Source organism: Gobio gobio, assembly GCF_949357685.1.
Source record: "Gobio gobio genome assembly, chromosome: 25".
Lineage (NCBI taxonomy): Eukaryota > Metazoa > Chordata > Actinopteri > Cypriniformes > Gobionidae > Gobio > Gobio gobio.
Genome location: NC_137121.1, coordinates 10,463,197 through 10,477,445, shown reverse-complemented (window position 1 = coordinate 10,477,445; position 14,249 = coordinate 10,463,197). Strand labels below are relative to the sequence as shown.

At 33.8% G+C, this 14,249-nt stretch overlaps 1 protein-coding gene across 4 annotated transcripts; it reads right to left on the bottom strand.

Annotated features, from left to right (window-relative positions):
- Nucleotides 1–1,240: 1,240 nt before the first annotated feature.
- On the bottom strand, nt 1,241–11,458 carry hmg20a (high mobility group 20A). 4 transcript variants are annotated; one of them, XM_079809246.1, is made up of 9 exons: nt 11,102–11,458; nt 9,900–9,975; nt 9,605–9,814; nt 5,918–6,050; nt 5,667–5,704; nt 4,309–4,384; nt 4,011–4,226; nt 1,757–1,889; nt 1,241–1,673 (listed from the first exon to the last, which is right to left on the bottom strand). In XM_079809246.1, exons 2-9 carry the CDS (start codon nt 9,963–9,965, stop codon nt 1,670–1,672), a joined length of 876 nt encoding a protein of 291 aa, XP_079665372.1. In that variant the 5' UTR covers nt 9,966–9,975; nt 11,102–11,458; the 3' UTR covers nt 1,241–1,669. The 4 variants fall into 4 exon arrangements, with proteins under 4 accessions (XP_079665372.1, XP_079665375.1, XP_079665373.1 ...); XM_079809249.1 differs by having other exon boundaries at nt 1,244–1,673; nt 4,309–4,381; nt 11,102–11,260; XM_079809247.1 differs by having other exon boundaries at nt 1,618–1,889; nt 11,102–11,260.
- Between the last annotated feature and the right edge of the window lie 2,791 nt (nt 11,459–14,249).

Sequence of the window (14,249 nt, the reverse complement as noted above, 5' to 3'; positions counted from 1 at the left end):
TTTGCGGTCCACAGAAGAAAGTGTGAGTTTTGAACAACGCAAGGTTGAGTAAACAACGCCAGAGTGCACTATCGCTTAAATACATTTTACCGCCCTTTTTACACAGTGAAGGCCATGGGGTTTAAAAGGAAGTTCGGTCATCTGACCCTCCTGTGCCGTACACTCCATTCCTGACAGATGACAGGAAGTCCTGCTGTCTGACAGGAAATGGACATGACAACAGAAAGGAAATTACACATGTCCCAGAGTCCTGTGCAGCTGGAGCCAAACTCTTCTCTATATTGGGCTCAAATATTATTTGGACACTAAAATCAAGGTTATTACAGTTAACTGAAACTAAAACTACTTGAAACAAAATAAAAAAACCTTAAACCCTTATGTCTCCGTCCCGCTAGCGGGATGCTTGGCACTTTTATTTTTATCATCATAAATTAGGTATCATTCGAAAGCTTAAAAACTAAAAAATCATCCTGTGAAAACCATTTTGAAATCTGACATTGCGTTACCATGGAAACTTTAAAATCTTTTAGCCGGCGGTGTTTCATATTACAAAATGTAACAAGTTTGTCCTAATCTTGACAAATCACATTTTGTCGGAAAGGTCTGAGACTCAAGGTTCTATATTTGGCGACTGTTTTGTGATCATAGAAGTGATATTGTGACAAATTTATTAATTTGTCACAGGAGAACAACAGGAGTACTATCCTTTTAAAACTGTCCAAAATTGATTTTGACTTTTGGTTACACTTTTTGTGACGTAGTTACATTGTAATTACATAAATAAGTACTGAGTAATAATAATTAACTACATGTACTTACTATAGAGCTACAGTTAGGGTTTGGTTTAGTGTTAGTTACTTGTAATTATGCATAATTTACTGTTAGTACTATAGTACATGTAGTAACATGTAATGTCACCTTAAATTAAAGTGTTTTTCTCTTTTTTTTTACACCCCTCTCGCACTCTTCCATTAAATAAAAACACCAGAATCGCAGTTTTTCCACCAGAGGCACTGGGTTTCTTAATATAAAAACCTTTAATTAATTCACACCTGCTTAAGCCCAACTGGGTTACAGCTGTTCAGTAGCAGCCTTCTGAAGCATTGCAGTTCAGCTAACCGTCTGTCCTGAGAACTATCACACTGCTGTCTCTAGCGCTCCATCCCAGAAGGAACAAAATCAAATTAATTAATAGCAACCGTCTAGCAAATAACCCGGAGGAGAGAATCAGACACTCATCAATGTCTTCATACATTTGCTTTATTGAATTCTTCAAAATGTCAAGAACATACAGGGAATTCAGTAACTCCAGCACAAAGACACCAGCTACAGATGAACCTGCCTCTCTGCACAGGAACACAACATCGCACTTTCTTACATAATATCAAAGAAATTACAAGTATAAAATTCAGCTTAAAATCAAAATAACATGTATACATGCAGACGAAATCACAACCTTTCTAAAAGAATGTTTTTTTTTACATTTTAATAACGCGCAGCGATGTATGGCAAACGTGAACCGCTAAATAAAAAAATAAAAATTAGCAGATTGTAAAAACAGCATTGTAAAAAAATAAATAGGAAACAACTGAATAATTGCTTGACACAAAATGGTGGTCGCCGCAGGATAGGAGGAGGGGCTACTGCATGAGGGGGCGTGGCCTCATAATTACCTGAAGGCGAATCAGAGCAGTGCGTTATCGCACACGTGGATCATATTCACATGAAAAGCGAGAACACTGTGGCGTGCAACTACCTGTCGAGGCGGTTGACCACGTCCCTGACGGTGCTGATCAGGTGCTGGTGCTCCTGTGGGCTGGACAGAATGATGCTGTGAAGCTTCTTCATGTAGGAGTCGATGGAATTGAGTGTGGGCATCTCTCCGCTGCCTGCAGGAACATGGGAAAGTCAGCCGGGAACAGTTTATCTTTCACATAACGGTAACATCGGATTCACAGTTGAAACAGCCTTCACTCAAATAAGCTTGTTCGGGAATAAAAGCAAGTTATATGTTGGCAATATTTGACAGATTATTTTTTACATTATTGGAAATGTATTTATTTAGTTACATTGAAGACATTAATGTTACAAAAGATAATTTTTTTTTGCTTTCTATTAATCAAAAAATATTTTTTGAACATTAATTCATCATATTAGAATGATTTCTGAAGGATCATGTGACATTGTAGGATCATGTGACACTGGAGTAGGCTAATGACGCTGAAAATTCAGCTTTGACGTCAGGAATAAATTACAAAAATAAATGTAAAGTATATTAAAATATAAAACAGTTAATTTATAATAATATTTCACAATATTACAGTTTTTACTGTGCTGTTTTTACTTTTTGATCAAATAAATGCAGCCTTGGTGAGCATAAGAGACCTCTTTCAAAAACATACTTGTATTATTATTATATTATAGTAAATATACAGTACATACACATACATTGTTTAAATAATTTATATACATATTTATATTAATATATTTAATCTAACATAAAACACATATACGTACACACATTAATTAATTAATATAAAAAATAAAATAAATAATATATTTTATTATAATTTTTTTATGAATTAATATTGGGAACAAGCACAACCAGGATCTCTGTATTTTATTTACATTCAATGAATTGAAAAGAAAAATTACTAGAAAAAAATTGAGATATATATATATTGAAAGGTGATATGCATTTAAATATTCCAGGCATAGTATTTATATCTACACTGTTCAAAATATTAGTGTGAAATTACAGTATATTCCAGTTTATTAATTGCCAGACTTTCACAGTAATTCCACAGTAGGACTTGTCTTGTGTCTAACTGCACTCTTGGAATATCATTCTACAGTGCATATGTACTATGAAGGTACCCAGCATGCAGTGCGGCATGAATAGATTATGCTGTGGAGTTTCTTGATTCTTGTTCGTTTTATCTGTGCTGCGGAACTTATATTTGGTTCACTTTTAGCAGCATTTTGTAATGTTCAGAAAGTATCTTTTTTATTATTATTATTTGTGTGTTTATTTGTTTTGTATTATTTTATAATTTATTATTGAGTGTCCATTGTTGTGTTTTGTATGTCGAGTATTGCATCATTAGGTGATGGAAGAAAAAAAATCTTGTGTTGAAAGATGATGTCTTTATATCTTATTTAAAGACATCTTATATTTATAATATAATTATCTTATATTATATTCTAGCTTTTCATTGTTTTAACAATTTTTTTCATTTGTCACACTACTGACTTGGGTAGAACAGAAATTTGAACATGAATATACAAGGTCCAAGCAAATTGAACACTGATCGCCATCATGGTGACTTCAAAACAATTACAGTATTTATCATGTGAATTCACAGGGAAACAAGAGCAGTAAAATACTGTGATGTCAGCATCATTTAGCTGATGATTAACAGTAATTCGTAAGAAAAGGATCCAGCATAGTCAAGTCAAGTCAACTTTATTTATATAGCGCTTTTAACAATGTAGATTGTTTCAAAGCAGCTTTAAAGTGTTAAACAGGAAAATAATGCAGCATAATTTTATTCAGCTGTATAGCCATTCTGGAAAAAACGCTGATGTCATCAGTTCATTTCAATTATCATACAGTGACAGTGTGGTCTTTAGATCAATAATTCGATCAGTAATTTAGTTTAAATGGTTAATTTAGTTTATTATTTAGATTTATTTGGATGTTTAGTTGAAAAATTTAGTGTCCCCAACTGAGCACGCCAAGTTCATTACTCCAGCATACATTCATTACTCTGTAAATTTCTGAGTACAGTAATTTATTGTAAAATAATACTCTTTAATTAATCCTGTAAATTCCTGGGAATTTTTTACCGTGTAAATAATTCTTGAATTTTCAAGGATTCTATGGTCATGGCTCAAATGATCATTGAATTGATTTAAACAAAATTAATCAGACTGCTCAAATGAACCCAGCTGGCTGGAGGTTTTTGCAGTGAACTCTGTGTGTGTGTGTGTGTGTGAGAGCGTCTCACCGGGCAGGGGTACGGTAGAGAAGCTGTGTGTGAGGGCCGAGCGCAGGGTGTCCAGGTGCTGTTGAAGGAGGCTGTTTCGTGTGCGTTCCTGCAGCACGTCCCCTTCCAGACGCTCCACGGCGGAGCGCATGCCCTCCACATGCTTCTGCAGCGCTGCGTTACGCTCCTCATGTTCCATATTCGTCTTTCTCAGCTGCCGCATTTCAGCCTCACGCGCTATAACAAACACACGCTAAATGAATCATGCTTTACACTGATAAAAGACAGACTCACACATTCAACAGCACTCCTCTCTCACCTTTACTGTGATTGAGAAACTCTTCAGTGAAGATGGGAATATCAAACACAGAGCGATCCTTTATCTCCAGATCCTTCTGAGAGACAGACAGAACGTTTGAGTGCTCAGACGGTCACAGATTAATAATAAATAGAACCAAATCTGCACCCATAGAATAACAATGGCTGTCAAAATGGTCTACATATCCTCCACCCTTTGCAAGTTTGTTTATTAAATATTTTGGCTAAATTAATCATATTCCAGCTACCAAACATTTTTTAACACATTTTATAAAATAAGGGTTTCCACACCTTTTTATTTTCAAGTTGTTTGTAATTTTTGGATAATTTTATAGAGTTTAGTCTATTAAATATTTTATCAAAAAACTTTTTTTCCCATAACTGTTTAAGATTTTATTAATTTCCATGACTTTTCCAGTACTTTGTGTTAACTGTGTATATATATATATATATATATATATATATATATATATATATATATATATATATATATATGTACATATATATATATATATATATTTTTTTTTTTATTATTATTTTTTTTTTTATTAGGGCTGTCAAACGATTAATCACATCCAAAATAAAAGTTTGTGTTTATATCTGTGTGGGTATTGTATTTAATTATTATTTGAATACACACACATACATGTATATATTTAAGAAATAATTACAGGTATACTGTGTATATATATATTTATATTGTATATAAATACAAATATTTTATATATAAATATAAAAAAATATATACATATATATATACATGCATGCGTGTGTATTTCTATATACATAATAATTAAATACAATATACACACAAACACACACAAACACACACACATATATAAACACAAACTTTTATTTTGGATGTGATTAATCGTGATTAATAGGTTTACAGCGCAAAAAATATATAAAAAATTATAGCTAATTAAATATTTTAAATATTTAAATATTTTCTTTGGCTTTTCCAGTCATTTTCTAGTAGTTTGTGGCTATTTCGTTAAAATCCCTTTAAAAATTTAAACTTTTTAGTATTATTTTTTATTATTTAGTATTATATTATATACTTTTCTAGTCTTTTCATAAAAACAATAGTCTAAAAATAGCAAATAAAATTGTTTAGAATAACAATAAAATCATATAAAATCAGATGTCTAAAGAGTTTCCCATGACTGTTAAGAATTTTATAGCCATTACTTTTCCAGTCTTGTAATCCCATAAAAAAATCATTACATAAAAACAGCATATTAAATATACAAAAATATTTGATTATCTCGATTAAAAAGTTACTATGACTGAAAAACACATCCCAGGTTGTCCATGACATGAAATACGTGTGCATATTCCATAAGTCGATATCTTTACCTCATGAAGGGATTCACCAGGTGCCTGCCGTCCAGCATCTGATAACCAGAGCGAGAGAGAGGAATTTGAGTTTGGACAAGTGATTTGTGATGCACAACATTTTGTTGGTCTCTTCGTTTCTATTCTTGTTTTACCAGGAAGAGCCACCCACTGTGAAGTCTCACTGGTCCAAAATCCTGCTCCACATAACTTTATAGTAAACATCAAATGTGGATTGCAGGATTGCCAAAAGTTAATTTTGGATTTCGTACCTCCTCGGTGTCTCTTTCCTTTTTGTTTCTCTTGCACTTTCCTGCTGAAGTGTTTATAGGCTTCAGTCTTCTGATACTGCTCCAGCTCTCTCATGTAGCGCTCTTTATCCCGGTCCGCTTCATCCAGATACCGCTGAGACAGAACGAGACAGAGAGCGATGTTAGATGTCTCTGTAGAGGTTTTAGTCTTGATTAAAGATGACTTATTATGCCCTTTTACAAAGTCTTGATCTTGTATGGGTCAACTAGAATAGGTTTTTATGCTTGGATGTTCAAAAAACACATTATTTTTCACATATTTTACATTGATGCAGCACCTCTCTTCCCAGTCTGTCAGTAAAGCTCTGGCTGGGGTGTGTTTCTCGAAAGTGTCGTTAGCCAACTATGGTTGCAAGTTCTGTTGTTATCAGCATAGTTCAACGAGTCAGTGTTTCCCGAAACTATAGTTCCAACAAACATTCGCAAACAGCATCGCAAACTTGTGTGGTTGGAACGACAGCTCTCGAGCTGTGGTTAGAAGCAGTTTCTTGTTTACACGACATGTGGACTTAATAAATCCTTATCTTGAGCAAGCTGACATAAAGTACAATCTATATCTTTTATTTAGAATAGGCTATATCCAAATGTCATTTACACCTTTATGCTTGTCAAGTGATTCAAAGTGCTGTTTTTGAAGAGTGCGCATGTGCGTACGTGCTCTAGTACATAAGAACGAGCCGATGATTGAATCTGGAAATAAAGCAAACTGAGAAAAATGAGAATTACTCCTCAGAAAGCATGTCCGTAATTTATAGCAAAAAATCTGACATCGATTAAATCTCAAATGGATTAAAGTGCCCCTGCAGTCAATAATTTTATCCCGTAAAACTCATCTTTGATCACCAAAATGGCGTATTTAAAAAATGTTTCTTGTGAAAAACATTTCTTCATGTCTTAAAATAGCTTGAATGTAACTCTACACCTTTGCTTCATTTAGTATACGCAGATTCATGAATATGCAAATTAGCCACGCCCCCATTCACACAAGCTCAGAGATCCACTCGCTGAACTTTACTCAAGTTACTGTAGTAAAAGCTGCACAATGGTATCGCTCTTTACAAGGTCAAACATATAACGTAATTAATATCATTAGCCTTTTGCTTGACTACGTTATCAAACAGCTAATAATGTGTTGCCATGTTCCCGTTCTCAGTCTGCCTTCTAAAAATCAGCATCATTAGAAACTAGTGCTGGGAATTGAAAAAACAACTAATGTCTCTATGAAACATTAATGACGTTACATTACAGTATAACTGAAAGCTACCAATTTCAAAATTTATTAGGCTTTAAAAAATAACAACTTTTAATTTAATTGAACTTAAAACAATCTTTACATAAACCCATTATATTTATTTATGATTTATTTATGATTTAATGCCATATCAGCAACAATGGCTATTTTCATGGCAATCAGCAGTATCACTTCAATACATTGTTTACAATAATTTAACAATTTTGTCTTAAAAACAATCACTGTACAAAATCAGGCACGTATACCCATAACAACAGTAATAATAACACCAATTACATAGAATCTTTCAATTTAATATTTGAAGGAAATTCTAAAATTACTCCAGGAGACACCTTTTTAAAAATGTCCATTAATGTGTTTCCTGAATAAAACCGTTCTCTAATATTATTTAAAAAAGGACATTCTATTAAAATATGTTTTACACTCGTGAAATTCTTCATCGGTTTTTCTTCCCCCTTCAATAAATATGAATGAGTGAGTCTTCAATGTCTAATTCGGCATCTCGTTTATACAACCAGGTCATATCTATTTTCAAAATAATAACTAATAACTCCTTGATTTAAAACTGGATTCACCTCATATAATTTGTTTTTTACACATTCGTTCCATTCCATTTGCCATTTATTGTAAATGTACAGGTTCAATATGGGTTTAAGGTCAGATGCTGTTATTTTACATAAACCTATTATAATAAATATTATATTTACCCATGGCCTTCCCTGTTAGACACAGTCTACACAGAAATGGAATAAAGTTCAAATCTTTCTTAACTGCATAAATAATAAATCAAATATAGATTAATCATCATTAAAGCTACAATTTTCTCTGTTCCCGTTGTTCTTTGATGAACACATCATCAGTGCTGCTGTCACTTTAAGATCCGCTGCCGAACATGACGCGGATCTGACACGCTGTCCCACACATCTCATTTTCCCATTATTTAACGTTATTTCACTAATTTAAGACTCCTATTATGAGAATACTAGACAAAACTGGCAAAATTCTCTGTGTTGTTGTTATTGTTTGTTCAAAAGCGAAAGAGAACTCGATGTGTGCACGAGACTGACGTGTGTGTGTGTGTGTCAGGGTTATGAGGGGTGTCCCTCGATTAGCTCCCTAGCTTCCTAGGGGGTGAATCAGTATATCCTGTGCATGAATGTGGCCGACTCCCTGATCAGTGCCCTGACTACTGAACTAGGGAGAGGATTGAGACGCACACACACAGACAGACACACACACACACACACACACACACACACACACACACACACACACACACACACACACACACACACACACACACACACACACACACACACACACAAACACAAACAGGACATTGACATACAGTGCGTTCTCGTGTCTTGTCGCGCTTAGATTGTTTAAAAGCATTACATGAAAAAGAGCGAGATCATATAATGTAACGCTGGGCAAAAATGGATATAAAAACGGTCGCTGCGTTAATTGCGTTTAATATTTTGAATGTGTTAAACTGAAAAAAATACTGCGTTAATTCGCCCAGCGCCATTAGAAACGCTTTGAACATCATAGAACGACAGTGGAGAAACGCATATAGTTCATCGTAACATCATAATATACATAATCCACCACCGCTATATTGCTAAAAGTACATGATTTTTCATATCAACAGAAAAATATACAGTGATAACCTGTTTTCTCGTGACTCCCCTGCTTCAGAGAATAGTTAATGATACGATAAAGCCCCGCCCACACCTCGACGTGATTGGTTACAGTAGTTTGTGATGTCAGAAACACCAGCCACTTCAAACTGTGTTTTTGAGACTGTCTTTGGTTCACTGCAGTTAAGAAGAAAATACTCAGCAATGGTGTTGACATGAATTTGCACATGGTCTGTCTTCAATTATATTAAAAACACCACATAAACAACATTAAAAACTGGATTTTCACCACAGAGGGTCTTTAAAAGAGAAACCGTTTAGTTCCTGTCCCTATGATGAAGCTCCTCCTCCTGAAAAGCGCAGTGTGCTCTGATTGGTCGGCTGGACCAGTGTGTTGTGATTGGTCAACGTCTTCGAGCATGTTTGGGAAATGTCACGCCCTTTATTGTAACCGCGAGTTTCAACACACTTTGAAATAACTCAACCAGACCTCGCCACCTTTTTTTTGCATATGGGTGGGAATTATTTAAATGAGGAATATTGTGAGGTGTTTTGTCTACACTACTATAATGGAGGCGTTTCAGGGAGTTCAGAAACAGTGTGCACTGATATAGAGAATAACTCCCTTTGGAGAGCTTTGTAAGGTTGCAGACCTTTTTCATGCTCAGACAGCAACATCACACACTAAAAAAGTTGAACATGTAAAAAGGCATAATAGGTTCTCTTTAAGTTTTACTGCGCTGTGTGTGTCCTGACCTGCTTCTCTTCCGGGGGCAGTTTGCTCCACTCGTTCCCCAGCATCCTGGTGATCTCTGGGAAAGGTACGTCTGGTCTTTCCGCCCTCAGCTGCTCGCGGCGCTCGTTCATGAATCGCACGTATCCTGTTAATGGGGCTTTGGGGGCGTTGCTGTCCTTCAGAGGCTTCTTCCTCCTCCTGCCTTTGGTCCAGCTGCTCCTGCGAGGTTTCTGCCAAAAACACCACCATGACTCATTAATGCTCTTCGACCTGTGCAATGACAGCCCTGGGCCAGGGATCACATGATCTGCTCACCTCCTCTCCGTTTCGCTGGCTGCTGTTGTCTGTGTTGCCCCCCGGTGACCCGCTCTGCTCCTCCATGACCTCTGACCTTTAGTGTCACATATATCAGTGATGTAAAAAGAGAAGATGACTGGACTCAGCATTTAAAAATAATTCTGAGCTACTGTAATAATACTCAAAATATCATGTACAAATTTTTCAATTATGAAATTATATTTTATATATATATATATATATATATATATATATATGTGTGTGTACAATCTTGTACTCACTAATATTCAAACATATACATATAACATATATTTTAAAATAAAATAAATATACATATATTTTATATATAATATGTATATAAAAAAACTATTTATTATTGTAAAGTAGTATAAATATATAAAGAACAAAATGTGTATGCATATGTATTATTATTAAATAATGATCTTATTACCACTAACACACACACACACACACACACACACACACACACACACACACACACACACACACACACACACACACACACACACACACACACACACACACACACACACACACACACACACACACACACACACACACACACACACACACACAATTTACAATCTTGTACTCACTAATATTCAAACATATAAAATATATTTTAAAATGAAATTAATATATATATATATATATATATATATATATATATATATATATATATATTTAATATATAATATGTATATAAAAAATCTATTTATTATTGTAAATTATTAGTATAAATATATAAAGAACAAAATGTGTATGCATATGTAATATTATTAAATCATTATCTTATTACCACACACAAATAAATACACATTATACACACACACACACACACACACACACACACACACACACACACACACACACACACACACACACACACACACACACACACACACACACACACACACACACACACATTATATATATATATAATTTACTAAAATTACCATGGTTTCATGTACCATTCAGTACCATTAATACCATGTTTTGGGATATCATATCATGTTGATATATTAATAGTAATAATTATTTTAAGTACTATAGTACATGGATAGATCAATCATTTAGTACCATTACAATCAGATTTTACTATAGTACAGCCACGGTACTTTATGTAAGATTGGTACAGAAAATTTATTTAACAGATGTATTAGAATCACGCAAAAACCAACAGACATCAGCTGTCTCACCTGTCTTTTGCTCTGACGCTGAAATCGGAGGCAAAATCGCGTCTTTAATGTGTTTTTCGGACGATTTTTTCAGGAATTTTTGAGAGAAAAATATTCCGAGTCAAAACAATGCACGGAGCCGGCTGACGTCATCGCGCGGCGACGGGAAGCAGGACGGCCGTCATGCGCTCTCAGCCCTGCTAGCCAGATCCCTGATGCTTCCTCATCATCCCAATCTTCGTCTCAATCATCATCCTCTCCGCCTTAGTAAAAGCGCTTTATTGCGGTAAAAGCCCCCATTAAAAGCGCTTTATTGTGTTGAAACAACGGAGCGCTGCTGAAGGTTCACGAGAGATTAATGGCGGTTTGCTTCCCTCTGCTGGCCAGAGGCTGCAAGTGCAACTGATAACGGCGATGCTCCTGTTACATTTTCATAAGAAAACATTTCTAATACACAACAACACGAGAATAACAATATGCTTTTGTGTATTGAATTAAAATAATGTTTTCATTTATTGTCGATACAGTAAACATAATATGTCTGTGCACGCTGCCACTTCAGTCATGTAGCATATTTTTATATTTTTAAAAAACATTGTTTTTTTACTTCAGTTAAAATTGTATTTTATGTTTATTGTCATATTGTGTAATAAAAAAAAGATAAATGATCTTTGTCTATTTGCTGCTCTTTTGACGTCTTCCCTACACCATGTGACCATGGACGTCAATCTGACCAATCCAAAACGAGTCTCCAATCACTACACCCCGCCCACATTGGATGATGTTGTTTTGGTAGTTTCCGCTCTACCAAGTTACATTCGGCTTCTGTAATGATAGAACCTTGCATAATGACTGATCATAAAGGAATATTTATAAGAATAAATATGGTGCAGGATAAACCAGTCAAGAAAACTTACAGTTATTGGAAATTAAACAATAAATTGCTTGAGAAAGAATGCTTAAAGAAAAAAATTAAGAATATTATTGAAAAATATAGGACAATTGCAAGTATAGAAAAATCATATGGAAAGTACTGGGAATTAATGAAGTTTAATATTAGAACGGCATCTATTAACCAAGGAAAAGTGGAAGCAAAAAATAAAAAAATGAAAGAAAATTCAATTATTGAGGAAATATTAAATATTAATAAAAGGGAAAAAGAAGCCATGACTGATTTTGAATTAAAAAAATTAAACTTACTACATATTGAATTAGATAATATTTATGAGGAGAAAGCAAAAGGAGCATTTATTCGATCAAGACTTAAATGGTTAGAAAAAGGGGAGAAAAATACAAAATATTTTTTTGGCCTTGAAAAAAGAAACAGTGATTTTGCCTCAGTGTCAAAACTAATGATTAACAACAAAATAGTAGATAATTATTTAGAGATTTCGAAATTTGTTGCTCAATTTTTCAGTAATTTGTATTCTTCCACTTTGGCTACTTCCAATGTTGATGCATTTTTAAATAGCTTTCGTGATACCAACAAAATTGATGAGACCTTTAAGAATGTATGCGATAAAGAAATAGACATTGATGAGTTGAGAGAGTGCATTAACTTGCTAAAAAATAATAAATCTCCAGGCAATGACGGGCTAACAGGAGAATTTTATAAGACATTTTCTAAAGAACTTTCTCCTTTTCTATTATTAGTATTTGTAGAGGCTATAGAAAAAGGTGAATTGCCTGCCACATTAAAACAAGGAGTTATAACATTGATTCCTAAACCTAACAAGGACAAGTTAATTATTGAAAATTGGAGGCCTATTAGTTTGCTCAATAATGATAGCAAGTTGTTTGCTATGATTTTTGCTAGAAGAATAAAACATGGTTTAGATAAAATTATTGATTTAGAACAGTCTGGTTTTATGCAAGGCCGTCATATTAGAAATAATATTAGATTAGTATTAGATATGATAGATTATAATCACTTTATAGATGATGATAGTTTAATTTTATTTATTGACTTTTATAAAGCATTTGACACAGTGAGTCATGCTTTTATTTTCAAAGTTATTAAATTGTTTGGTTTTGGAGATGTGTTTTTAAATGCAGTTAAAACATTGTACAATGGATGTAATAGTTCTGTCAAACTTGCTTATGGTACATCACAAAGGTTTGATATTCATCGTGGCATTAGGCAAGGATGCCCTCTCTCTCCTTTTTTATTTTTATTAGTTACCCAGGTTTTGGCAATGCATGTAAAGAGAAATCAATATAATGGTATCACAGCTTTAGGTGTAGAATTTAAACTTAGCCAGTTTGCGGATGACACTGTGATTTTTTTGAAAAATAAATTTGAGGTACGAAAAATTATTAGTTATATTGAGGCATTCACTGCTGTATCAGGCCTTAGAATGAATTGTGATAAATCTGTATTGTTTCCCCTTAAAGACTGCTCCTCTAAAGAAATAGAAAACATCCCTGTTAAACACGAATTAACATATCTAGGTGTAATAATTTGTAACAATGAAAAACAGAGGAGTCAGTTGAACTTTGAACCAATTATTGAGAAAACAAAAAAGAAATTTAATTTGTGGTTAATGAGGGATATATCAATAATTGGGAGGGTATTATTGTCAAAGGCAGAAGGCATATCTAGATCCGTATATACTTCCTTATCATTAGATGTGCCTCCTAAAGTGATTAAGGAGTTAGATAAGTTACTTTATGATTTTATATGGAGAAAAAAGCCACATTATTTAAAAAAAGAGGTCATATGTAACATCAAAGAGCAAGGGGGACTTGAGGTCTTAGATTATAGTACACTTAATGACACTTTCAAAATTAAATGGTTAATAGATTTTTTGAAGAATAGAAATAGTCTTTGGAATGTATTTCCTAACTATATTTTTAATACTCTTGGTGGCATAGACTTTTTGTTAAAATGTAATTTTTCTGTTGACAAAATTCCTGTTAAATTGGCCAATTTTCATAGACAAGCCCTGCTAGCATGGAGATTGGTATATAAGCACAAATTTTCACCACACAATTATTTCATTTGGAATAACAAAGACATACTATTTAAAAACAAATCTTTATTCTATCATACTTGGTATAATGAAGGGATTATATTAGTAAGACAATTGCTTAATGCCAATGGATATTTGTTATCATACACTGAATTTCTACAAAAGTTTCAATTACCAGTTAAACCGAGAGAATTTGC